Genomic DNA, 27162 nt, shown 5'->3' on the forward strand with positions numbered 1-27162 from the left:
GTGAAGCCCATGTTCCTGCCCTTCTTCCCCAGAGTTTCCCCTCTCTGGATATCCACCCCTAAACATCCAGCCTTCCCATACTCCAGAAGTGTTGCCCAATCCCAGATTCTAGAAATTCTCTTGCCTTCAAGTCCTCTAGAAATGAAATGATAGACAAAACCCAGCCTGTCTGGGCTTGGCTTTGCCGTGGACAGCACAGAACCAGAGGAACTGTGACATTCAGCAATATACCTGCAGCACTTGTCCCCTGAGCCTCTTTCATCTACAGCCTCTGCTGTGTGATCTGGGCAGTTCTAGCTCTAGGTTTGATCACAGGATCCAGAAGTACATTAGGCATCAGTTACAAAGGAACATTTCTCTAAGGGTCTGGTACTATGTGAAATCCTGACTTTGAAGTTAAGGAAGCATCTTGACTCAGCCCCAGGGCTTTGCATCTAGACTTTGCCTGTGCCCTGCCTGGTCTTCCCTCTTACAGCCACAATCAGAAGCCCACAGCTGGCTGCAGGGCTTCCATTCCTCCTCAGTCACCCCATGCCCTTGGCTTTTCCTTCCTCCTCACCACAGACATCCAGCTCCGAGCTCAAAGGTCCCTGGGAATGCAGGTCATCTGTGGTGTTTTCCCAGAGTCTATTAGGTTCTGAGAGTTTCCAACGACAGGTTTCTGCAACAGAAACCTTAGATCAGTCCCTTCCAGATCTATCCCAGGCAAGGAAATAACTGTAACTTTCTGAGATGTAAAAGATTTTACTTCTGAGCAGCTATACAACTCTTGTTTTTGCCCAATTGCCAGTGTCTGAGGGTTCCTACAGGCCTCACCTGGGATCGCGCAGGTTCATTAGCTTTTGGGTGTGTGAGTTTGGGGGAGGCAATGAAGAGGAAAGGGGATTTTCAAAAGCCCAGCTGAATATTTAGTTTGAGCAGTCCCAAGAAAAGAGAAAGGACAGGTGGGCATCAAACTCACAAAGAAAGTCCTCACCGTGCTGAAGCAGGGGGCAGCTCAGGGCTCCCAGGGCGTGTGTGGCAGGCTGGCTGGGAAGTGGATGCAGCTGTTCTCAGACTGGGTGCTCTGGTCTTGGCTGGCACCCACCTATCCCTGAATACCAGGCAACATATCAGTGCTGAGCTGGGCATAGTGGAACTCTGCCTTCTTCAAATTTGCCTTGTGGTTTTATTTTGCAAGTGCAAGCATCCGATGTGCGTATCTTTGCCTCCTGTGTCCCCCTTTTATATTGTGAGTTCAACATCTTAGGCTTTTAGGTTTTCAATTTCCACATCGTAAGCAAAAGAGCCAGTGGAGGATGATTTCCTGGGAGAACAGCTGGACTGTACACAGTTGTGGCTTCAATCACAGTGACATGGACCAACTGGCTATCTCAGGATGCACTGGGAGTGAGAAATGCTTGGGTTCCTGTATTAGTTATCCAGTGCATCATAACAAACCATCCCCAAGCTTAATAACTTAAAACAGCAATTATTTACCATCTCATGACTTCTGTGGATCAGGACTTGAGACAGGGCATAGTGGACTGGCTAGTCTCTGATCCCTGATGGCTGGGGCCTCAGCTGGAAGTCTTGAAAGCATGTGGGATGGGACGACTTGCCCAGTGCTGGAGGCTGTGCTTCCAAGGTGGCTCAATCACATGGCTGGCAAGTTGGTGCTAGGAGATGGGTTCTTCTCCACACGGACCTTTTGACAGGGCTTCCTGAGTGTCCTTTCAAGATGGTGGGGGGTTTCCCCCAGAGCAAGAAATCTAGGAGACCAAGGTAGAAATGGCAATGACTTAGCCATAAGGAGTCACACAATATCACTTTGGCCATATGCTAATGGTCACAGAAGTCAGCCCTGGTCTCATGTGGGAGGGGACCACATAAGCACATGAAGACCACTGAGAGCCCTCTTGGAGTCTGGCTACCAGCATCTACCCTCTGACCTTCAATGACGCATGTGCCTCTTAATTGCAAAACATATTAACTTCTTCCCCAGGTCCCCTCAAATTTCACTCCTTTATCTGTTCAAAATGAAGGATCGCATCATCTAAATCAGGTCCAGCTGTGGATAATGAGCCTCAGGTGTATTTCCTTGAGTATAGCTGCTTGAGTACAGTTCTTGACCTGAAGATCTGTGAACAAAAGACACAAGCTTTCTGCCCCAAACAAATTTGACATACAATGTTGGGACAGGCATATTATAACCACCTGTAACCATTGTAGACACTCCTCAACGGGGAGAAAAATGGAGTCACTGATTATAGCTAATACGAAATGCATCAAGGCATGTGTTGCCAGTTCCTTGATTATGGCTGAAGTCTTGTGAATGACAGTTCTTGGCTCTACCCTCTGGACTCTAACTTCTACCTTTCCTTTTATACAAATCATAAATCAAAGAGAGCCTGTGTTTGCAGCTTACCCAAGAGTGGGCAGCAGGTTGGTAGCCCTGTGGGGCTGTACTGGAGCCACAAAGGGAAAGTTAAAGAATCTAGGCTTGCTGGACTCAGGGTTCAGCCAGCTTGCCTAGCAACAGGGCCACCGGCAGGGAGCACACAGGTCCCTGATGCAGGCAGAGAAGTTGGGATGGCACCCTCCTGGGGAAAGGGAGATCTTGCTCTGCCAATAGGGAGGCAGGATGCTGTGTACAGAATCCCCTTGGGTCTTGGCTCCTACTTGCCAACTATGAATTAATTTTTAGGCTGCTAATCTGTGCCTTCTTAGCCAGGACATATGGTGTGTACAATAGTTTTCACAGCTTGAAATTTCTAGTATGCCCTTGAATAACCTTCCTCGGCTCCTTGGTCAGAGACTGCTTCCATGGCTGTACTGCAATAGGCCTGGTCAGCAGCACAGAGTCTGGCATCACACCCCCCCGAGTGTGGCTGGGTGGGGGCCCAAGCGGAGAAGGATCTGTGGCACTCTCCTCCTCTGGGCTCCTCTGACGTTGGCTTTATGGCTGGGGTGGTTCAGAATAAAGGCATGGTGGGTCAGAAGTGCAGGAGGAGATGGAGCTGTGGCTGACCCCAGATTAAGGGCAGAGATGGTGGTGGACAGAGACTGTGCAAGGCCTCATCTTTGTTATAGCCCAGATGGACTTCTCCTCTGTGTGACTGTATCACCACATTAAAGCAATCAGGATTTTTTTTTTCTTGGTGGGTGGACACTCTGCTCTGAAATTTTCATTAGCAAAATTAAGTTTAGTAGGGGCCAGGACCCCAGGTGATTAAATCCTTGTTTCCAGGGTACACAGCAGTCCCTTTCAGGGAAACCCAATCCCTCACCCCTGCCTGAGACTGTTTTTTGTTTGTTTGTTTTGGACTAATATCTACCATTTATGGGAAAATTTCAAAGCACCCTGCAATATATCACATGCGTTATCTCAGTGGTTTCTCACAGAAGCCCAGTGAAGTAGGTATTACCTCCACATCTTACAGAGAATGTAAGAGTTTCAGAAAGGATAAGCCATTGGCCCAAGATCAAACTGCTAGGGAGAAGCCAAACCATAATTTGATTTTACTATGCCTCAAAATTATTTTTTTATAAGCACTCTGAGTTTTTAAAATTGCTTTGGAAACAAAATCCCCTCAAATAATGCCTGAATGCAAAAGGCACCTAAAAAGGTCCAAAAATGTGGGGTTTTGTAACCAAAAATGTTTCAGGGCTTCCCTGGTGGCGCAGTGGTTGAGCGTCTGCTTGCCGATGCAGAGAACACAGGTTCGCGCCCCGGTCCGGGAAGATCCCACATGCCGCGCAATGGCGGGGCTCCTGAGCTATGGCCACTGAGCCTAAGTCATGGCCGCTGAGCCTGCGCGTCCGGAGCCTGTGCTCCGCAACGGGAGAGGCCACAGCAGTGAGAGGCCCGCATACCGCAAAAAAAAAAAAAAATAGTTTTAAATAACAGATTTGAAGATCATTTGTATAGTTTTTTCCTCTTAACAGGAGGTCAAACCTCGGACTAAAGTGGATTCCCTGTTATTGTTATTATCACCTCATGTAAATTAAAAAACAGGAAGGAGAAAATCTCGGAAAGAATTCTAGCTGAGGCCCCAAGTGTGCAATAAAATGTAAAGATCTTAAGAAACAAAAGCCCTGAAGAAAACCATTCAAGAGGCCTGCAAGTTTAAGAAAACACGAGTTCAATTAATTTTGTGCAGCTGAACTAAACTGCATGGAATGAGAGCTGGCAGAGCTGCTACTCAACACACTAGAACGCTGATGGAGCAAAAATGAACGGAATCGCTGTTGGCCCCAGAGATACTACAGACGCGCCCGCTCAAGCCACTCGCCTAGGCGCAGAGCCCGGCAGAAGGGGTGAGGCCAAAGGGTGCACCGCTCCGCGCAGGGATCCGCCCCGCCTTCTCCGGCCCCGCCCCCCATGCTTCAGTTCCCAGCGTTGCCATTAGGGGCGGCCGCGAAGCTGCGCGGCCCCGGTTTCCAGCCGGGCCCTTTTCCCAGCCGGGCCCAAGCATGGCTGCCCCCAGGACTGCGGGTTGGGAAGCTGCGGTGCTCACGCTTTCCTGACAGTCCCTGGCTGCTGTGGTCGCCTTCTCTTCCCCAGGCCACTCCAGCAGACATGTTTGCCAAGGCCTTTCGGGTCAAGTCCAACACGGCCATCAAGGGGTCGGACAGGTGAGGGAGAGAAGAGCCTGCTCTGCCCACCAGGGCACCCAGACATCTCTCAAGCTCGGCTGGCTCCCAGCCTTTTCTGGGCTGGGTCAGCCGACTTGGGGTGGAGGCCGAGGGGTACAGCCGGAGAAGGGATCCCGGGGGGCGGGCAAGGGTAAGTTAGACGTGTTTTGAGAGTGAAGATGGAGAGGAGGCCTGATTTATCTCCCAGGCTGTCTTTTGGATATTTTAGTGAGTTTACGAGAAAGCGTATAATTCAATCAGCGCGTATTGACTGCAGTCTGTTTAAGGTGTCGTGGAGGATGCCAAAATGAAGGAAAACGGGGTCCCTGCCCTACCAAGAGCTTTGAGTCCCTTGGGAGAGATTAGATGGGGCACAGAGAACTACAAGTATACGAGAAGAAGTGTCTAGTGATTACCACTGGCAGGAGAGACAGGTGGAGGGTGAGGTGAGAGGGGATAAGGCACATGTGGTAAGAACTGTATCTGTTCAGTTTTGCAAATGAAGGTGTCACCTTGGGAATTTTGGAGGCAGTGTTCTATAGTTGTCATTCTTGGTGCCCTAGCAGAGCTGTTTAATCATAAGTTGACAGATTTGGCAAGCATAGATGAGAAAGGAGTGGGTCCAGGAGCTATGTGTGGAGTCAGGAAGGCAGGGCTTAGTTTCCAGTGGCAGGCTAACTTGGGTCGCTTACCGGATCTCAGTTTTTTCCTCTCTTTGTAAAATGGAAAGACATGCCCCAGGAACATGTGAAAATAGATGAGACATTGGATGAGAAAGAGAATGGGATGTTTTGGAAGAGTGAGAATAAGGCATCATCAACCAGTCTTTTTCTTGGGCCTCGTGATTTTATAGTAAGTCTTGAGTCCTCAATATTTATTAAAATCCATCCAGGCAGCATACATACCAGGTATGTGTGCTCTCTGCAGGAGAAAGCTTCGGGCCGATGTGACAGCTGTTTTCCCCACTCTTGGAACGGATCAGGTCTCTGAGTTAGTACCTGGAAAGGAAGAACTCAACATTGTGAAGTTGTATGCTCACAGAGGGGATGCAGTGACTGTGTACGTGAGTGGTGGTAACCCCATCCTATTTGAACTGGAGAAAAATCTATATCCGACAGGTATGGCAATGGGATGGAGATGGCCATTACTATGGTCCTTGCCTAACATCTGTTTCTTCCATTAATCTGTCTTCCTTAAAACAAATAAATGCAAAATCTCCCTAAGAATCTTTTTGGACTTAGTGTCCCTAGAATTGGGTCTTTCAAGATCAGAAACTGCTATAGAAGTGAGGGGAAAAAAGGGTTAACACAAAAAGAGGGTGGTTGCCAAGGGAAATTCTGAGGTGAGGAAACACTGGTTTCTAGTGGGTTAAGTAGGGATTGGAGCCGAGGTCGTGAAAAGGGTGGAGTTTCAGGGCATGTAAAAAATGCTTCTTAAAACTTTCACTAGTGGAATTTTCTTAAGATACTGAAGAGATACTGTGATGGGAAAGAAGCTGGGTTAGTTAAACTCCATACCCAGCTGTCTTAGTGGTGGACTTTGGTTGCGATGTCTCACAGGGATTCTTTCTTAGGCTCTTGTCTGGCTCTCAGGATACTTTGCTTGCTTTCTTTGTCACAGATCTCAGAGAGGCAGTGTCCTTTTCTCTTTTCCATGGCTGCTGACACCTACTTTGTCATTTGGGGGCTTTTCTTCCTCCCAGCTTGGCTGCAGCAGCGCAGTGCAGTCTCCTACCCCAGGCCACCCCCACCCCCACCCTGCTTTGCTGCTGTACACATACAAGCCCTTTTTGATCTAAGGGTTTTACTGCTAATCCCTGTGGAAACAGAGAGAATAAAAATAATAAACATGGGAAAGTTTCAGAATTTATTACAGGCTGGCGGCCTGGTTTCGGATTACTTGCTTCTGAGGACATAAAAGGAATCCTCGTTGGGGCTCTGTCCCTACTTTTATCCACTATGGGCATGTTTGGCTGCTGCCGTCCAGGTGGAACAATAGGTGCCTCCAAGTCTCAAGTGACACCCAGTTTCTTAAGTCTCCGCCTTCTTCAAGACTGCAGCCTCTTTGAGAAGGGAGTCAGCCTGATGTAAACTATATGGAATGTGTTTCCCACAGGAAAAGGGGCACTCAGTTCCCAGAGAGGGGAAAAGGGATACTGGACAGGCAAAAGCAGATGTTCACTTCATCACTAGTTTTAGCCTTACACATAAATATCCAACTTTGGCAGCTAAACAGACTCTTAGAGCTGTAGCTCACTTCATGTGTCTTCCGACCAGTAAAAGTGATAACTTCTCAAGATCGTAGATTGAGAGAAACTACTGCAAAGAGCTCAGTATAAATATGTAAAGAATGCAGGTCTCTAAGGCTAAAGGAAGCAAGGATTCTCAAGTAAATAGCATATAACATATAAACCGCTTCACAAACTTGGGGTAACCTAATAAAAAAAAAAGAATGCAGCTTCTTTGGGCATCCCCTTACAACCTTCTCTCTAGCTTTGACTTGAGTTTCTTTTCTACATGTTGATTAATGTGGCCTCAGTGTTTGGCTTTGCCATTCCCCAGGGGGTTGGCTTTTGGGCAGTAAGTGTTTTCTGGCTCTCTTCTTGGACAGTGTACACCCTGTGGTCTTATCCTGATCTTCTAGCAACATTTACAACATGGCCCCTGGTGCTTGAAAAACTGGTGGGGGGAGCAGGTAAGAGTATTTTCCTATATTCTGGATAGTGGCTGAAACCTACTTAGTAAAGGCCAACTACTTTAATAAATGTACCCATTTTGTGCATTCATATGATTGAAAAGTAGAATTCTTCCCTCATGTCTGTTGCATCTCTTACTTGGCTGCTTCCATAAGCTCTCTGACCCTGCTGTAAGGCTTAAATAAGATAAGTGACATGAAAGTGCTCTGTGAACTGCCATATGCTATACTTTAGATTAATAAACTGAATTTAGAAAACCAGAATAAGATAGATCATGGAAGTGGACCCTCAGCTTGGTGCTTCAGTTTGACCACTAGTCTCCCAGAAGGAAAAGGTCTGACCCTCAGTTTGCCACTTTTTATTTTCACTATGAATAATGTAGTTGATGCTTAACAAATGTATGTTTGTTGAGCAAGTGAGTAAATGACGCAGTAAACTGTGGAGTTAGTTGCGATGCTTTTGTTTCCTGCAGATTTGATGCTGCCAGGGCTAGTGGTGCCCCCTGCTGGTCTGCCTCGGGTACAGAAGGGTGACCTCTGTGCCATTGCCTTGGTGGGGAACAGGAACTGTGCCAGTCAGCTGTGCCTGTGGGGAAAAAACTTAGGGAAAACTTGGGAGGGGTGGGAATGACAACTTCACAGCATATGGATAAAGGATTAAAAGAAAAAACATATTCTTCCTGAGCAATCAGAGAGTGGGGAATGGCAGTGAGCCTGTGGGGTGTCCATACATCTGGGCCAAGGGTATTTGCTCCTGCTGCTGCTTCTTCCTTTTTAAAATTTATTTGTTTTTTTCCTCCTTTAAAACTTTTTTTCTTAGATTTACAGAAGAGTTGCAAGTATAGTACAGAGTCCTGAAATACTCCTTACCCAGCTTCCTGTAATGATAACATCTTGTATAACCACAGTACAGTTATCAACACTAAGGAATTAACATTGGTTCAGTCCTTTTGACACTATTACAGACTTTATGCATATTTCCCCAGTTTTCCCACGATGTCTTTTTTCTCTTTTTTTGTGTTCAAGAATCCAGTCCAGGGTACCACATTGCATTTAGTTGTCATGTCTTCTTAGTCTCCTCTCTGTGACATTTTCTTGGTCTTTCCTGCCTTGCATGACTTCAACATTATTTTTGTCGAACATCCACATCATCATCCTCATCTTTTAATTATTTTTAATAGATTTATTGAGATATAGTTTTCATACTATAAAATTCACCTGTTTCAAATGTACGATTCAGTGACTTTTTTTTAGTATATTTACAGGGTTGTTCAGCCATCACCACAGTGTCTCTTTTTTAAAATAAATTAGGAAGTAATGGTATGAACAGTTCTGAAAAATCGAAACCCTCTCACCCCATAATCCTTTTCTCCTAGAAGTAACCATTATCATTCTGATGCACGTCCTTGTCAGCCTTCTTCAATGCATATATACACGTGCATATAAAATGTATGGTTTGGGGTGTGTATGTTTAAAAATACAAATGAACAAACTTTATCCCTATTACTTTTTCACTTCAGGTAGTGGGGACATGTTCCATGTCAGCAAGCACAGATAAGCTGAATCTTTTTACCCACTGTGGGGTGATGGGAAAAGTCCTCTTCTAGTGGACATTGTGGTTGCCTCTACTTCGTCTCTATCACAAACAAGATCTTCCTGAGGCCTCTAGGGACACTAGTGCCAATATTTTTCTAAAGTAGATACTAGGGAGCAGAACTGTTTGGCTGAAGATCGTGCATATTTTCTGTTGCCCTATAAAAATGCTGTGTCAGTTTTCCCTCCTACCTACAGGGTATATGGAGCCTGTTTCCTTACATGCTCACCGACACTGGATATGATGGGTCATTTTCATTTGTATCATCCTGAATGAAAAACGACATCTTATTATTTTACTCATTGCTTCTTTGAGAGGGAAACATGGTAGGCATGGGAGGGGTCAGTGTTTAAAGATCTTATTTTTGTTGCTTATATTCTCCCATTTTCCTTGAACCTTTGGGAACCAAGCACCTAGAAATGTTTCCTTCCTTGTTTACCTGTAGCAAAACTTGAAGTTGAAAAGAATGGTGAAATTATTGTTTTTTTCCCCCGAGTATTCTATCCAAGATCGGAGAAAACTACATAAATGTGTATTTGGCCTCTGAGTTTGGCATTTAGAATGTATGTGGGAATGAATCCTAGGTGGTTTATGGAAGGGGGTGAGGGTACAAGGGAGTTTACGAAAACTACAAGACAGGTTCGAGACCGAAGTTCTTGAGCCATTGACGATTCCAAGGGTGGAAGACAAAGACCCGTCTTTTAGGAACTGGGAAAGAAGCCAAATTCAAAGATTCTGTGGCAGGAACTGACCCATGGGCACAGGAAGTGGAGCCACCGGATTAGCAAACGTTTTTTTTGAAGTTCAGGTGTTGGGAAATCTGCCCTTGAATCGTCTCCCTTGGGTCCAGGCAACGTTGCCAGGCTTGTATATTCCCCTCCTGTTAGCCAGCTGGACACCGATCCTTACAGGCAATGTGTGAGCATTGCTGAGTAACAGTGGGCTGACAGAGATTTCCCATTTGGGCTTTGGAAGTTTTTTGTAGTTATTGTAAATGTGGTTGTTTCTGATATTTTGGACACATCCAGTTCTTAGATAGATGTTATACAGAGCAAGGCCTGTTACAAAGAACCCACTCAGAAGGAACCTTTCGTTGGTACCACTGTATCTCTCTTCTCTCTTCCCTCTGGCATCCCTCAGCCTAATTTAAGGCATATGAATGGCCTCCCTTCTGAATTTCCATATAGGATGGCTATGCCTTTTTTAGGATAGGGGAGATAATTTATTTTTTGAAATTGAAGAAAGGGAACTTTAAATATCCTTCTGAGTCCTGCCTGGGTTTGGTTCATAATAAGAATATAAGAATGATAACATCAGTAGAGGAGTTACTTACACAGAAGGGAATATTTGGTCAAGGAATTTTTGAAAGTCATATGTGTAGGTAATTTGAATAAGATTGAGACTGCACCGAGTTTTAGCTCTGTGATACAAGTGGATGCTTCAGATTTGCAACCGTGGTGCTTTGAACACATGTGTAGAAACCTGGTCCTGACATGTGCCCTCCTGGAAGACTTTCCCTGACCCTCGTCTCTGACCTCCTCCTTCTCAGAGCCCCCGTTGCCATCGGAGTTGCTGCCATGTCCACAGCTGAGATGCTGACCTCAGGTGTGAAGGGAAGGGGCTTCTCTGTGCTCCACACCTACCAGGACCACTTGTGGTGGGTTCCATGCTTTTTCTGTTTTATAGGGAGCTGGGTGGGCGGAGGGAGCACAGGGCCTGGATTGAGAAGCGAGAGTTTTGATCCCTGCTGTGTCCTTAGTCAAGTTGCTGACCCTAGACATTAATTTCCTTGCAAAATGTGGAGAAAAGATTTTTTTTTGGCATGTTTAGAAAAGAAATTACCGAGAACTTTATTTTCTAGGTGAATTATAGAATCCTAGGGCTGGAAGAAGGCCTTAGGGATTGTCTTCTCTGCCTCTCAGTACAGTGATATTCTTTATTTTTATGGCACTGGTCGATCTAGCCTTTTCTGCCGTGTACATTTAGGCATTTTCTGACCCCATGATGAGTGCTCGGGAATTCTCACATCTGAATCCAAATCAAAGTAGAGTAGGTCCTCAGGCACCAGGGTGACAACCTGATGACTTTCCTGTTGTTCAAGTTCCACATTTAGGATCTCCTCCTCATTACAGAACTTGCACTTTCTCACTGTGACAGTTGCTCTCTGGAGCTGTATGTGAGTTTATTTTCTGGTTATTTTCTTGTCATTTAACCAAAATAGTAAGTAGTGCTTTTCTCGAAAGCAGTATACCTGGTCTTCTGGCCAAGTGTTGTGTGGCCTGTTGGTATAGATTTACCCTTACGTTTTGAGTCAGTCTTGGAGTTACTTATTTTACAAGTATTGGCCAAGCCCTGGTTTGCTGGAGGTACAGCCTCATCAGTGTGGGTTTCAGCAGGCATCTGAGGGCTGCTTACTCACGTACTCCCAGCACCTTGTTTTCTGACTGTTAGTCTGGGCAGTTAAGGTCTTGTTGTCTAAATTGTTTTATCAGTGGCTGCCTCAGTCTCCCCTCCTCCCGCCCTTTGAAAACACTTATGGTATTTACCTGATCAGAATAGCCTAAACATACGCTCTGGCCTCACTAGTAGCCATACTTAATAAGCCTTGCTGCGGCTGTTAGTAAAACTTTGTTTGACTTGCATAATCTTAGTTAACAACATAATGCTTTTTGTTTTTACCGCTCTGCTATGTGGCGTCCCTTTTTTTCCTGTCTTCATAAGGCTTAGTGGCATAAAGCCATTGTAATCTCTACTCTGCAGGTTAGATTGCATTCTTTTTTTTCAGTTGAGGTATAGTTGATGTACAGTGTTGTGTTAGTTTCAGGTGTACAGCCAAGTGATTCTAGTGACCATTAGTATATCTAGTGATTCTAGATATAGATATATACATATATGTTTTTTCTCGGATTCTTTTCCATTAAAGGTTATTACAAGGTATTGAATATAGTTCCCTGTGCTATACAGTTGGTCCTTGTCATTTATCTATTTTAGATTGCATTCTGATTTAACACAGAAGCAGTCTTGAGCAGTCTTGAGCAGTCCAGGTGTTTGTAATTTGTTCCATACGCTCAACCTTGGGTTTGTATTTCACCAACCTGGTACTACAGATGCGTTTGCAATCTTCATTTGGTTATTTAATTCAAAATGGTTTTATTTTTAATTTCTATGAAGGGAATACTTTGGAAGGGGAGCTCCACTTTAACTATGTTGTCTTTAATTTTTCTCTGTCCCTGAATTTCTGTTTGGGTTAAGGAGGAGGCAAGAATTACTCTCCCCATTTCAAAGATGAGGAAACTGAGGCATGGGACTTCTCTGGGCCCAGAATTGGAAACAGAGTTGAGAGGCACACCCAGGTTCTCTGGCCTCTCCTGGACACCCCTGCCTGTGGGTCTTACTCTCTCTGGACCCCTGCTGACCCCCTGACCGGGGCTGGAGAGTGTTGTGGCTGCTGCTCAGTGTTTCTGACATGAGGCTTTTGCAGGCGATCTGGAGACAAGTCCTCTCCACCATCCATTGCTCCACTGGCCCTGGATCCCCCAGATCTCAGTGAAGAGAAGGGCTCTGTCCAGGCAGACACCACCTTGCAGGGAGACATGAGGCGCCTGACCCTGGCGGGAGAGGAGGAGGAGGGGGAGGTTGAGCAGAGGTGTGGGGAGAAGTCCCCGTCGGAAGCTACAGAAGACCCCAGTGTCGGGGGCCTGAGCCCAGAGCCCACGGACAGCAAGACCCTTCAAGGTACAGCTCTGGCAGGAGCAGGGCGCTCGCCTCTCAGTGTAGGGACTGAAGCGCTCGGCTCTGCTTCCCACCAGAGCGGCGCCAGGGCTCCGGGAGGGGCGGGGAAAGGCCTTAGTTTTGGTGAGGGTGGTGCCACAGCCCTTTGCCATCTTACCTGGGAGTCTTCCGAATATGTCGCGTTTCCCTGGATACCCGTCGGCTCTGCTATTTGGACTGATCCCAGCTACACGGCCCTCTTAGTTTTCTTCTGGCTCTGACTTCTCTATCAGAGAAGCATCCGCGCCTGGCTGGGTGGGACTTTGTGGCCTGACCCCCTCTGTGGCGTCAGACCTCTGTAAAGGCTCAGTGTTCTAGAGAGTCTGGGAGCTTTGGTGCCTGGGAATGGGCTCCTTCAGAGCTGAGGGGTGAGGTACGGATGTCACCGTGCGGGGACTTATCTTGTGCTGCGCGGGCCTTCTGCGGCCCTCAGGAAGGATGTGGTTCTTGTCTTCTCCTTGCAGAGCAAATGGACGAACTGTTGCAGAGATGCTTCTTGCGTGCTTTGAAGTACTGCGTCAAAAAGGCTGACCTCCCTTTACTCACCAGCACTCTCCTGGGCAGCCACATGTTCTCCTGCTGGTATGGAAGGCATGGTGTGGGCTGGGGGCCGGGCGGTGGGTCTGTCTCCTGCTCTTTGGTGGTAGGATGGGACAAGGCTGATGGGGGAATTGTTTTAGGGACATGATGTGGAAAGAGCGAAGTGGAGGGTTGATCTGGCAAATACTGAGTTTTAAAGACTTCAGTTTTAGCCAGTGAAAGGACGTCGAGGAAATGAAGGTTAAAATTCGCAAGGCGCTTTGAGCACTGCCTCTGCTGTGGTGATTCTGGGCTCTTTTACGGATTGGGCAGCATGTCCGGCCCCGGAAGGGCCCTGGGGCAGCCTGTTTGTCCTGGAGGCTTCAGTCCCCTCACCTTTCTGAAGAGTAGGTGGGCCAGATTAGGTTGTGTCAGCAGGAAGAATCGGTGTGAACCCCCCACCCGACCCGCACACACAGCCACCAGCAGAGGGAGTGTTACATGTGGGTTGAACCTGGACTTTGAAGACTGAGCCATCTGGGCTCAAAAGCCAGCTCCCCAGGGTGTTGGAGCAAAGGTGTATTTGAGCCCATTACCAGGCTTCTCTGAGCCCTGATTTCTAACACTTGTAAGATTGCTGTCAAGATCGAATAACCTGACATTTAATAAGCACCCAGTAAATATTATCATGTCAGGAGAGTTGCTTATTGATTTTCACCTCAAGTCTGAACTTCTTTCTGAGAATTTTGCTCTGTTTTTTAAACAAGGGGTTTTAATGTAATTCTCTTCCTCTACATGTGAGCTTCTTTAAGGCATTCTATACCCATGTGGGGTCTGGAGTGCGCGGCAGATCTAGTTTTCAGTCTCATCTATAACTACGGCCATGTCCCAAATTAAGCCTCTGGAACAGATGCCGAGGGAGACTAGAAGTGAACGTTCAGGATATACTTTCTGGTATATCGTCTACCTTGAGAGAAAAGGATTTAAACCCACAGAATAATACACAGGTTGGTGAACACCTGACAATAATAACAAAAGATGCACTGACTTATAAAAAGTCTTTTACTATGTATCCCAGGATGGCCAATACAAGCTGGTTAGGTAATTAGCCCTTCAAGAGTTCTTTTACAGTCATATAAAAATGCTTTGCCTTGTTAAAAAAAGATATCTAGTCTACCAAAAACATATCCATTAATGGGCTTGGTGTTGTTTCTTTTTTTCCATTTTCAGGTTTGCAGGATGATTAAAAATACCTACATATCATCTCTGAGCACACCAGCTGTCCATTAGCTAATCAGTTTTGGCAATACAGTGCACAGAGGTATACCACCACTGGTTTCTGACATTAAGTTAGCTTTAAGCTTATTGGCTATTCGTACAATTGGAGGCAGCTTGCAACCCAGGCCCTGGAAAGCATTTGCAGGGTTTACTACCCTTTTGCCTGACACCTTTTCAATGGTGAGAGGTCTGGGCACAGACTTGCTAATCCAAGGGTGTCTTAGTGCTTGAGCTGGGGTCAGGCGGGCAGAGGGGTCCCAGGTAAGACACCTTTTCAAAAAGTCTATGAAGAAGTAATCATCACACCCCTTCAGTGCTGTCCGCCAGTCTTTGCTGCCTGGGGGACCCCGCTTCTTACCCCTCCGTGAACGACCGCCCACAAACACAACCCTCCCATCTGCCCGACTGGTCACAAAACAGTAGCGAGGTAGGCCCCTGGAGTTAATAAAGTACTTGGCATGTTTGGATTGCTCCAGGAGTTTTGGTGGTGGCATCCCTAGAAGCTCCATCATACAGGCCAGCTGGTCTCCTTCATCCTCTCCAGGGAAGAGAGGATGTCCTGTTAAAAGTTCTGCAAGGATGCAGCCAAAACTCCACATGTCAATGGACGTGCTGTAGCGGCTTCCTAAGATGATCTCTGGAGCTCTGTAGAACCGAGACTGGATATAGGTGTCAAGCTTCCGGTACTCAAAACAGCTGGACCCAAAGTCAATGACCTTAGTCGCACTGTGCCCATAGCGTTTCAGGAGAATGTTTTCTGGCTTCAGGTCACAGTGAATGATCTTGTTTCTGTGGAGAGCATCCAAGGATTGCAAGATGGATTGAGCAAACTTGCGAACCAACTGGATACTAAAACCCTGGAACTTGTTTTTTTTCATGAGCTCATAAAGGTCTACGCTCAGTAACTCAAAGGCCATGCAAACATGGTTCCGGAACGTGAAACTTTCCAGCATATGGATAACGTTCATGCTACCGGTTTTATCCCGCTTTTTAAGATGCTCCAAAATCCGGATCTCCTCGGCTGCTTGGCGATGGAGGTGCTTTTCATTGCGTACCATCTTCAGGGCCACGTACTGTCGAAGTTTGTGATCATAGACCCGGGCTACCTGCCCAAAACTGCCCTTGCCAATAATTTTCAGCACCTCATATCGATAAGCTAGATGGTCTCGAGGCACGTGAATGTAGGCCCCATCTGCATCATCATAACCCCCATTATTGGGACCACCGATAACTCCATGTCTTTTTTTGGCATTTGGACCCACAAAGTAAATTTCTGGATAATTGATGATTTCCAGCTTCTCATAAGCAGTGAGGTGGTGTTTATACTGCTTCAGTGCTTGTTCTGGAGTCAGAGGCAACACTTTGGATGCTTTGGATGAACTGCTGGATTTTACTGTATTCACACGATCTGAACTTTTACCCTGAGAAACTGTAGGAGAGCATTTTTCAGAGTCGTTGATGCCATCTGACTGAAAAGTATCAGATCTTCTGTTGCCAGATTCTTGAAATAGTTGTTCTACCTTCATCTCACCTCCATTCAGGAAGCACTGAGTAGGATCTCTTGTTAAATGCTCAGTGGTGATCTACGGCAAAGAGAAGTGAATCTATGTTAAAGTCACTAACAACGGTGGAAGAACGAAAGAATCGTCCCCCTGACTGAACAAAACAACAAAACATGCCAGTTGTGTAGTTAAAAGGCCCAAAAGTGAGATAAGAAAAGCAGGAGTCTCTAGAAACTCGTGTTATGTTAATCCTTAGGTTCCCTGACTGCTGTGGCCACCCCAGCCCCACTACATAGGCCTCCCTTTGTTCAAAACAAGACGGTCATCTTACCATACCCGAAACATGCTAGATTCCTTCTAACTGGTATGTCTTCCTACCGAGAATCTTTTCACCCCATCCACTCAAATCCTACGCTCTTTCAAAGCCCAATGCTAGTCCTCCCTCTTCCACTTAGAACTACTCCAAGCCCATACTAACTATGGCTCCACTCACATCTTAGCTGCAGCTTTTCGAGTCTACCACGTAATCTGGCCCTTGTTATATATATACTGTCCTATATTGTTCACAAACTGTTTCAGGTATCTTCCCAAATCTTAAGGGCATGTACCAGGAGCAAATGAATACATATTAAAGTGTTCTGTAAATGATACAGGGACAGAGGCAGGATGTGATCCCCAGGTCTTCTGAATCTTGGTCCAGAACATTAACATAACCTGGTACCAGCTTCTCCTAGTGCCTGTACTATTCTCCAGTAGGGCTGAATGTTGACCTTGGCCTGGAATCAACCAAGGCCTCATCATCTACTCCTGGGTCCCCAAATAAATGATCGCATCTTTCTATCTCCGTTCATTGAATCACAAAATTTCTAATCCAGAGAGAACTCTTGAGATCACCAAGGCCAATTCTTTATGTATCTGATGAATAGCAGTGAGAATCTAAGGCCCCAGGGTGCTGCTTGTAAAACTCTCCTAAAGACAAAGAGTCTCCTTTCTCTCTCCTTCCCTTGCTCATAGACACATACACTAGTCTCCCTCAGCAAACGCCTACGTGACAAAGGCATACAACTCTTTTTACTTGATTTGGCATCACCTTTTCCTGCAAGGAACAATAACCCACAGAAGAAAACTCTACTTATTAAATACCTCTGAAATGAAATAAGATTCTGTGAAACTCGATGGAGGGAAAGACAATGAAAAAGCCAAACGCTAAAAAAAATACTAAGAAAAATATAAGAATGTGCTAGAAGGAAAGAAGAAAAAAAGTGCTAAAAACTGTTGTTTTAAAAAAAAAGGGCTGGGATACTTCAAAGAACATCTATTTTTCTAAACAGACCCTGAAGAACTTTACCCCCGATCTGTATGATTGAGAGCCTCTACGATCAGGGGTAGATAATTCCAGAGAAGCTCTGAGCTATCTTTATGATCTCTTAAAATATAACGCAAATTATAAGGTAATGATCCAAAGTGGCCAACCATTTAAAAAAGAGAATTTTAATATAACCTAAGCAAACAACACCTGACCCATCACCTATATAAATAAAAATATAAAAGATGTAAATATAAAAAACAAAAAAGGGATGAAAAAAAAATTAAGTGTTGGCATACTTTAGACAGCCCCTAATTTAGTTATAAAAGCACGACATTAGTTCCTGCCTGCTTCTTTTAGGTCATTTAATCAATTTAAACATTTATATAGTACTACAGTTACAAAAATGAGGCACTGCACCATCTTACATGTAAGCAAAGCAGCCAGTACAACGGTAGCCATACTTTGGCATTGAGTTTCTCAATAAAGAGGCAAGATACGGACCAGGAGAGATCTCTGATACCAAAATAGAGAACTATCACTAGTCAAGAAAATAAAACACAGGCTGGCAGACAGAACCTAAATACCTTGCTAAGATGTAAATATAATGCAACATTTTGTTTATCAGCAATTAAGTCAAATAACCATTCCTGTTTTTAGGGATGGAAAAAAAAGGCCTCATCCATCCATCTAACATTCACATGAGCACTAATTGTTCACAATTATAAAAGTGCCAAAAAACAGGTTACCTCAAGGCACTACAATCTATTAGGAGATAGGTTTGGCTGAACTAGGGAATTATAATTATTTGGTCTTAGGTAGATTTACATAACAAAACCAAATATTTGCATGCATCTAAACCAGTTTTCCTTAAATTTTTACTACCTAACCTAAATGCATCTAAATATTTACTGCTAAAATCCTGGGGACACATTCTGAAGAAATGTGAAGTCAGAAGGCCTAGGTTGGGGTCCTGGCTACACTGCTCAAAAACTGTAGGTCCCAGGGTAGGCTTAACCTTTAGCCCAGTTTCTTAGCCTCAATTTCTTTATCTTTAAAATGTGGATAATAATACCTCCTTGCAGGATGTTGTGTGAATCAAATTATAATTAATAATATATGTGAAAGACCCTCAGAAACTATAAAACATGTTAAAAACACTGGTAACAGTTAGGCAAAATTCTCAATATATTGTTTAAACTCCAATACACCCTCCCTATCCCCTTTCAGCTTCTCTTTTCTCTCTGTGGTGCCTTCCTCTGCAGTTCCAGACTCCCTCCACCAGACATCTGGCATTAACTATGCCTTCTGCTCCGTGAAGGCTTGCACAATCAGCCTTCCCTTAGGATGCATGGAAACACCTCACCCACTTTCTCCCCCACATAAAACCTCCTTTCAACTTGCCATGCAATTTAATGGGTTATCTCTCCAGACATATTTGACCTTTAAAAAGAGCAATGCCTTAACCCAAGGGAATGACTCTCTAGGACCCGCGGTCATCAATGACAAGCTGGTAGGAAAGGTATTTGTGGTCCAGGGTCCACCCCTGGGCATTTCACCTACTCTACCTACATGTAAGGCTGTGCTGGCTCTGGAGGTATTCATTTCTGTTTGTGGTAAAGAGAGGGTCTCAGGTACAGACTGTTAATAAGAACAGAAATTTAACTTCCACAGAACTATTACAATAAGATTAAGGATGTCATTTGGATTTCCTGACTCATGGTTTTTCCTTAAAGTGAGCCTAAATCTCTCTCTCTGCAAATTAAGTCTTATTTTGCCCTCCGGAACTACACAGGAGGGTCCAAATTTCCATGTTAAAGCCCTTCAGATACCTAAAAGGGGCTGTCCTGCCTTCCCCATTTTTTCTCGAGGCTCATCATCCCCATCACATCCTCCACCTCACACAGCCTGGGTCAGGCTGCCTTACTATATCCTATTCACGTTCTCAACACGTTATGGGCTGCACGGTATATCTCTCTGCAAGTGTGCCTTCCAGAACAGAACAAGACACTTCAGGTCTAGTCCCCTGAGGACTGTCAAGGTTTGAACCTCCAATGAATCTGAAGAATTCCAGAAAGAAATTTTTCCACACAGGGAGGGGTTCTCACCTTAGCTTTCTTTCCTTTCCTGTAATAACTCAAATACTGCTCTGAATCAATTATGTATCAAGTCTGCTGTGCTATAAATAAAATCTTCCTTCCGTTCTAGGAGAATCTAGAATTTTCACACATGTTAAAGTAGTTACAAAACACTATATATTTCTAGTCTAGGGTTATAATCACAATAAATGACCAATGTCTGCAATCGACTTCAAATATTTTAACTATGTAATTATATCCAGAGAGACAAATAATGCCAGATTAATCATGTTTTATTTAAGAATGCTTCATGTATATTGTTAATTTGGAGCGCTCTTTTTTTTTTTTAACACCCCTGTATTGGAGTATAATTGCTTTACAATGGTGTGTTAGTTTCTGCTTTATAACAAAGCGAATCAGCCATACATATACATATGTCCCCATATCTCCTCCCTCTTGCGTCTCCCATCCTCCCTATCCCACCCCTCTAGGTGGTCACAAAGCACCGAGCTGATCAGTTTGGAGCACTCTTGACATTTCAAATAGAATCTTCAACTGCGTTAATCAAGTCTTAAAGATCTTGTTGAGAAATTCAGAAAAGGAACATCCTTCTCGTCCAGATATAAAACACCACCCCCTCCCTCGTTCTCGACCCTAAATCTCTGCAACACAAAGCTAACCCAATAAAAGCCTATGAGCAGATGATTTATAGTTTACAACAAGAATGTAAGGGCATCTTGGATAAACAAGGAAGCCAAAGCACTTTGTGAAATGAGCAATAGCGTCTCGCAATGGAGTCATGGCATAATGAACTATAAGTGTTACTAAGAGGTCAGAAGCACTTTTTTCAGCAAATTTTGCAAAGACAGCATTGTTTTAGAATCTAAAATCTTATGTTTTGCAAGCTGTGTTACTCTGAATACCACACAGTAAAAAAATTCATTTTGATCCTGAAACATACAATTTAATTGCCCTACTATATGGTGATTAGCACTGGCCAACTCTGAAGTAAAGTTAAAATGGACTTTAAGTCACATGATGACGGACTATAAAAGTTTCCCAGAGAGATGTGCTAATTGTCAGGAAGTAACCATGAAATCTGATAGTCAACACACGAGTATATTAGGTGGTTCTGGAGCTCTTAGAGATTTTTACATATTAAAAACAATAAGCTTGTGGAGAATGGAAACTTACTGCACTTTGGAAAGGAGATTAAAAATAGGGTGACCAGCCTTCCAAATATATGTAGCCCGTATTTTGTAATATTATTAGCCTTGAAAGTAGTGAAGGGGTTGATTTTTAGTGGCAAAAGCTGACAAACCGTTGGGAAGGACTATGAAAAATGCAAGCAGTGTTTTACATAGAAATAATTTTAGGTCTTAAACAGAAATATGAAGGAGAATTATTGATAAATTAGTCTACTCAATTATTCAGTTTGTTCGTTGATGATATATGCAGCAAATTTTAAAGTCACAGGATAGATTCTCCCTGTCATGGAACTTGTCCAAAACCCTGCTCTCCCTACCTCTCTATGAGTGCCGAGGGAATGGGAATTAATTTATTCTCTTAAACATAAAACGGTGTCAAAAGCTAAATGTCTGCAAGCTCCAAAATGATTAAATGCATCGAAACCAAAATGCATTGCTCAAGTTTCATTTATGATCTATAAAATGGTTCTCTTAAGCATACTAATAAGCTAGGACTGCATTTCTACCGTGCAGGAAAAATCTGCAGATCTGTAAGTTCAGAGGTATTTTCTGTTTCTTGTTCTTGTTAAAATGAGCCATCATAATACACTGTACATATCATTCTATCAAAAAAAAAAAAAATAACCACTATCTAGGGCTTCCCTGGTGGCGCAGTGGTTGAGAGTTCGCCTGCCAATGCAGGGGACACGGGTTCGTGTCCCGGTCCGGGAAGATCGCACATGCTGCGGAGTGGCTGGGCCCGTCAGCCATGGCCGCTGAGCTTGCGCGTCCGGAGCCTGTGCTCCGCAACGGGAGAGGCCACAACGGCCACAACGGCCACAACGGTGAGAGGCCCGCGTACCGCAAAAAAACAAACAAACAAACAAACACTATCTAGATAAAAGTAGCATGTCGTTTTTTTCCCTATTTACCCCAGTGGATTGAAAGGAATAGGTGGGCTCCAAATCAAAATCATTCTGAAAAGCTGAACTTGGACCACAGAAATTGTTATTTCAAAGTCAAGAGAAACCAAAAGTGAATAAAAAAGAGCCTGGGTTACCAGTGACATGTACCTGTACCTTGACCATTTAAAGTAGCACTTCCTCCTTTCCAGGCCCATTAGAGCTCAAAGAATTACTTCATTTACTTACATTTAGTCTTCTGGGTAGAGGTGGTTCAGAAGGATTGCAGAGTGCATTTGAACAGGGTGAGCCTTTGGTTTCATCTATTATCACGACACTATCATAGACAAAATCATCCAATCTAGTTGAAAGGATTACAGATAAAATCTGTCAGTAACTGAAGTATATAAATTTGTATTTCCAAAACACCCTTTAACTGCTTCATATCTGCTACAAAGAATAATTAATACAAACAAATGTCCACACTGCATTTTGGCACTGAATACACACCACAGGGGTATTTGGCAGAGGAAGGGAGGAAACCCAACGTTTCCTCCTTTTTTTATTTTTAAAGAAAGGACAGCATTTCTAGGTTTATAGTTTGAAATTGTTAAAATACGTCTTACTTTCTGAATGTTGTTAACAATAGGGACCATCAAAAGAATCTCATTTAACTTACTACTTGAAAACGAAGGCTAGTTGAAATCTGAAGCCTAAAAGCTAACCAGAACAAACAAACAAGACAGAGAACTGTATTTTCAAGTCGGAGACTTGGATTCTAATCTCAGCTCTACCACTGGCTGGCTACTCTACCTTCCTCTCTGAGCCGTTGGCCACATGTTGTAAAGGGAAGAATAGTTCCAGTCTACGCACTTCTGGGTCTCACAAGCAAGAAATAAAAGGCCTTCTTAGGGCTTTCTCTATATTTATTTATTTACTTTCCTACTTAACATCTATCTAACTTGTAGAAAACTACAGTGAATTCTACAGCAAATACTATAGGGATTCTCTAAATTACAAAACGTACTGGATTTCACATCTTTACCCACTTAATTTTCGGGTGGATGGTGGAAGCTAAATGCCAAATGATAATTTTTCTCTGCTCTTTAACGCTGTGCCTCCCTCCACCGCTGTAAGGGAACACAAAAGACGGAGAGGATTTATTTAATCCACAGGATGGCGCTGAATAATGTATTTCATCTGCCACCAAGAACATGGATTTCCCAGTAACACACATCAGCATTTCATTGTATCATTTTTACATGATATACTATGAATACAATGATAATGAGCCAGCTGCAAGGGAAGAATTTTTTTTAATCTTTAAAACTATGCTGGAATATTTTAGTGGCTTATAAAAACTGTTTTGTAAAATTCCAGAGTTTTCTTAATCGATGTGTTATAGGAGTACAAAGAGAAAAAAAAACCCGAAAAACAAAAACCAAACAGAAAACCCACTACAAATTATTTTTGGAATGTTCTCTTTTTAAAAAACATGCTTACATTCTGATAAAATTATACCTTTACGGGAACTGCTTCATTGACAAGAACCAAAAATTCTGGATGTGACTGATTCTTTGCCAACAGCACGAATAAAACAAACAAAATGGGACAGACGTCCACATTTACAAAGAAGAAGACAGACTGAAGACCTACAAGATTTCCTATAAATAGCCAAAGGAAATTACCCAAAGGTAGTCTCCATGCAAATGAAGTGGGCAGGTGGTCCCTACTCTCCATTAAGGTGTAAAATCCTATGAAAGGTGGAGAATCTCTCAAAACACGATCCACAAAAAGTCCTACTCGGCAGAGCCCCTCACCTACACCCCTCACGGCAAAGCCCTTGGTTATCTGCTCTGAGCAACAGGGCTTATTGGAAAAGGTATTGCTCCCTGTGTCCCCCAGTTTGCTAAAAAGCCCCACCAAAAACATCCCAGCTTCTCAGAGTTCCTACCATATACCCCCGATGTAGGACTTCAGAAATAATCCCCAGGGTGGGAATTCTTCTTTGCCTAACTCCTTTCTAGCCCACTCCCGCGCTGGGCTGGGGGCAGGGGAGCTGATGGAGAGGAAGAGGGTGGGCCAGTCCCGGAGAGGGAGTCAGACCCCTTCCCTCGTCCTTACTGCTTGGGGGCTCGCTCAACCTCCAGCCCAGTCCATCCACGCCCCCCGACCTCGCCTGCCAGCTGCAGCGGCTCCTTCGGGAGCCCCAGCGCGTTATCCCCCGGCGCCGTTACCTCCGCGGCTGGGGCGGCAGTCCGTCTCCTGGCGGCCCCGCATCTTTCCGCCCGGACCCGCGAGCTGTGCCTCCCATCCGTTAGCTCCGGACCCCCCGGAGGGAGGGGCGGCGTTTGGACGGTCAGGCGAGCAGCGTCCACCTGAGCTGGGGCGGCTGCCTCCCGGGCCGCGACGTTTCCTCGGTACCTCTCTTCCACACAGTGCAGCTCCCAGCGCGTCCGCTCGGGACTGGCTGGGGTCGACAACTGCCAGAGGAGCAGCAGGGGCGGGAAGGGGAGTGGTGTGGTCGCCTAGCAACCGCGACACGCCCCTTGAAACGCCTCGGCGCAACAATGTGGCCACGCACAGGGGCGGGGCCGAGGCCACTCCCCACTGAGCGGCGCGTGTCTCGGAAGCTCTCGCTGGCCCCGGAAGGTGGGAGGCGGGAGGCTGGGAACCCGCCGCCTGAGGTTCTCTGGTCGCTGGCCGAGGCCTGAGGGCCGCGGCTGGGGAGGTAGAAGGGCCCTGACGGAGGGTTTGTGAAATAGCAGCCCCCGATTTCTGCCTCAGAAGTGGCAGCCGGCACCTCACGGTCAGCTAGCTATCTCTTAGCAAGTTGCAGCCTAGAGTTCTAAAACCTCCCTTGAATATGAATAAAATGAGAACGAAAGACATGGGTAATTTCTCAGACTTCTCCACTGAGGGGCGTCCCTCCGGAGGGTAATGAGTTAACAGAGGAAACCAATAATAATAAACCCATTTTGTGACACCACCGGCGCCACGAATCTTTTCATTTAACCTCGGTAACCATACTAGATGACATCCCTCTTTTATATAGATTTAACTAGGATCCGGAATTTAAGCTGAGGTATGTCTGACTCCCCTGCAATGGGATGCCACGGATGGTAGGGCGCAGAGCCATTTTAAGGATGAGGAAAGTGAGGCCAGAGGAGATCTGTGGTTGGCAAAGCCTGAACTAAATGTCTCCAAATTCCCAGCCTTCGTCCTGCTGCACCAGACCCCCTGGAAAGAAGGCTCTTCCTGTCTTCTTCCTTGGAATGGGTGGGGGTTTTCCCTTTGCTTTTCTGAAAAGTTAAGATGCCTCGGCAACACCAAGGGTAAGCGGATTTGGATAGTTGGAACGAAAGTGAAAGGGAAGGAGGTTAAAACAGAAGAACACAAGTGTTGTTTTCTTGAGCGTAACAGCCAGTCGGATTATCTAAACCTACAAAACACGAGGCAGGCTGTCTGACCCTTGAGGAGAGAACTAAACGTTATGGAAATGCCGAACACGGGCGCCACCTGGTGGGGTGGGGCTTGGGGACTCATTGCCCCAAGCCTGCAGAGCATAGTCCAGAAACCTGAACATTTGCATCCAAGGCTCATTTCCGTGAGACTAAAAGTCAGAGTCCCTGTTCTCATGTCTTTAGTAAAAATGCCCTTAAAATCCAAAGGCTCTTCACTTTATAAATTACTAATGTGTCCGTTTGGGGAACTTTACAATCAATGTTTTCTTTAGCCTATGATAAAAATATAAATTCAAAGATTTTCTTCCATGATGATTTAAAATTTTTTTCTAATCTTATGAATAAGCTTTTTTTTCCTAACCTCGCCCAGCCCCTCCCCCACCCTTCCCCAACCAGAACAATCCTGCTTTCATGTGGGTTTGTATTTAGACTCCTATGGAACATTTTGTTTGAAGGAAGAGTTCCATGGCAGCGAAAGGTTTGGACTAGATTGTTGCTGAGGTCCTTTCCAGCTCTAAGGTTGCAAAATTGTATTAAATAATCATTGTTCTTAGTACTTATGTGGACCCCTCAGACCACTTTACTGCACTAAACGTTTCGATAGGACTTGCCCCCCCCCCCAAGTTTTCTTACCTCCTTCTGAATCACTGCTCTCTCCAAGTCTGCTTTAAGACATAGCTATGTAAGCCACCTTGAAGCATTCTGCTCCCCTTCCTGCCCCTGAGATAGGAAGCACAGAGGCCTCCTTTGTCTTTAGGCTATTGATCCCAAGGTCACGGGAGGGAGGATTACACGAGGATGCTGGCACTTCATGAGTCTCCGACCTTAGTGACCCAAGTAATTTCTTCAAAGAGCCCCTGTTTCATAACAGTGTGGCTGGATTAAAGCCCAATGAGGGCTCTAGCAGGAGCCCCCACACCCCAGCAGAACTGCTGCCCTGTGCGCTCCAGCTCCTGAGCAGCTTCTACATCATTTACGCCCTTTCTTCCCTTCCCGTTACCAAGAAACTGGGTTTGCCTCTTGGTGGGTGTTGAGCCAAAAGATGCAATGACATCAAAGAGTGAGAGAAGGAAGGATTTATTACTTGCAGCAAGTAAGGAGAACCCTGAGGATCTTTCCCAAAACAGTGTCTCCCAGAACTGACAAACTGGAGAAGTTTTAAGCATATTCATGATTGACAGAGCTCAAGCTTCAGTTGATTGAAGTCATGAAGTTCATAAAACGTCAACATCATTATCCCTTAGGTTCCAGTTGATCTGGTAGCTGAGCACTTCAGGCTAATCTTTGCCATTGAAAGAGAACTGGGACTCTTTAGAACTTCTCTTGCCTAATAACAGGTAATGTTTCTGCATTCTTTTCTTCCCTTAAGATCATTAATTACTGAGACCTGTGCAAGGGCAAGCATTGTGGCCAGGCTTAGACAACAAAATGGCTTCTGTCAAGAAAGCCATGCCTGGTTCTTTTTCTCCAAGGATCCCCTACCCTATCTGCTTATGCTCCCTAGCCCCACTCAAGAGTAGTTCAAAATTTCCATTGTCTCTCTCAGTGCAGCTAAAGCCAGATTTACCTATCGTGGATTAGCCAAATATCCTGTAAGATACCTGCTTGCTTGTTGAAGCCAGTTCTAATATATCTGCAAAATAAGGAACCCCTAAAAAATAAACAAGAAAAATGAAACTATTCCAGCCTCTTCAAAAATCATCAGAACATCCAGAATGTGATTATAACAGTTTCAAATGTAAAGATGAAGAAAATATTCCTATGGCCACATGCACCTGGAATTTTGTGATGAAACACCTGTTGGTGGGTTAAGTTTAAATTCTTTTCAATAACTATAAATTATTCTTTGCAGCATGATGTCCCATAATGCATAGTATACCATATTAATCACAAAATTGGAATGCACTTTAAAAAAATCATTTATAGAGAACCTATGAAACTCACCATTTTCCTCAAGCTATGTCGACCTCAAGTTCACCTGAGCTCCAGAAACATGTATAGCTATTTTCAGAAACAGAGATTTAACTCACTGAAACACTAAAACCATGTCATTTTTCTGAAGTTTCAGAAAGCTGTCTCTCTTCTGAACCTCATGGACTTCTGCTACCAAACTCAGGTTCAGCTGTTCACCACTCAAAAACCCATACCTGAGAGGCAAGTGTTGCTTGGAAAGGAAAGGTTGCTTTATTCAGGAGGCTGGCAACCTGGGGAGAAGGCAGACTTGTGTCCAAAAACCAACTCCAGAGATTC

General features: G+C 44.7%; 2 protein-coding genes across 2 annotated transcripts; one reads left to right on the top strand and one right to left on the bottom strand.

The window, feature by feature from the left end:
- The first annotated feature begins 4437 nt into the window (after nt 1-4437).
- On the top strand, nt 4438-14418 carry LOC309801582 (eukaryotic translation initiation factor 2D-like). Its single transcript, XM_082616566.1, has 7 exons — nt 4438-4617; nt 5545-5735; nt 7228-7311; nt 7785-7893; nt 10455-10562; nt 12387-12640; nt 13141-14418. The coding sequence occupies exons 1-7, from the start codon at nt 4562-4564 to the stop codon at nt 13362-13364; spliced, it is 1026 nt and encodes a 341-aa protein (XP_082472692.1). The 5' UTR covers nt 4438-4561; the 3' UTR covers nt 13365-14418.
- A 9-nt stretch (nt 14419-14427) lies between these two features.
- LOC309801581 (dual specificity tyrosine-phosphorylation-regulated kinase 3-like) lies at nt 14428-23886 on the bottom strand. Its single transcript, XM_082616565.1, has 3 exons — nt 23686-23886; nt 21698-21809; nt 14428-16056 (listed from the first exon to the last, which is right to left on the bottom strand). Exons 1-3 carry the CDS (start codon nt 23760-23762, stop codon nt 14482-14484), a joined length of 1764 nt encoding a protein of 587 aa, XP_082472691.1. The 5' UTR covers nt 23763-23886; the 3' UTR covers nt 14428-14481.
- Nucleotides 23887-27162: the final 3276 nt, after the last annotated feature.

The sequence above is a fragment of the Mesoplodon mirus genome (assembly GCF_964341445.2).
Source record: "Mesoplodon mirus genome assembly, chromosome: 3".
NCBI lineage: Eukaryota > Metazoa > Chordata > Mammalia > Artiodactyla > Ziphiidae > Mesoplodon > Mesoplodon mirus.

Bases quoted from the DNA above. Each gene is read 5' to 3' on its own strand.
- LOC309801581 (XM_082616565.1), bottom strand. From the start codon at position 23,762: ATGGGAGGCACAGCTCGCGGGTCCGGGCGGAAAGATGCGGGGCCGCCA. The intron at 21,810-23,685 runs GTAACGGCGCCG...CCTTTCAACTAG, and splicing joins CTGCCGCCCCAGCCGCGGAG to ATTGGATGATTTTGTCTATG. The intron at 16,057-21,697 runs GTAAGTAAATGA...TCTTTGCCGTAG, and splicing joins CTCTACCCAGAAGACTAAAT to ATCACCACTGAGCATTTAAC.
- LOC309801582 (XM_082616566.1), top strand. From the start codon at position 4,562: ATGTTTGCCAAGGCCTTTCGGGTCAAGTCCAACACGGCCATCAAGGGG. The intron at 7,894-10,454 runs GTGCCTGTGGGG...CCTCCTTCTCAG, and splicing joins AGGAACTGTGCCAGTCAGCT to AGCCCCCGTTGCCATCGGAG. The intron at 10,563-12,386 runs GTGGGTTCCATG...AGGCTTTTGCAG, and splicing joins ACCTACCAGGACCACTTGTG to GCGATCTGGAGACAAGTCCT.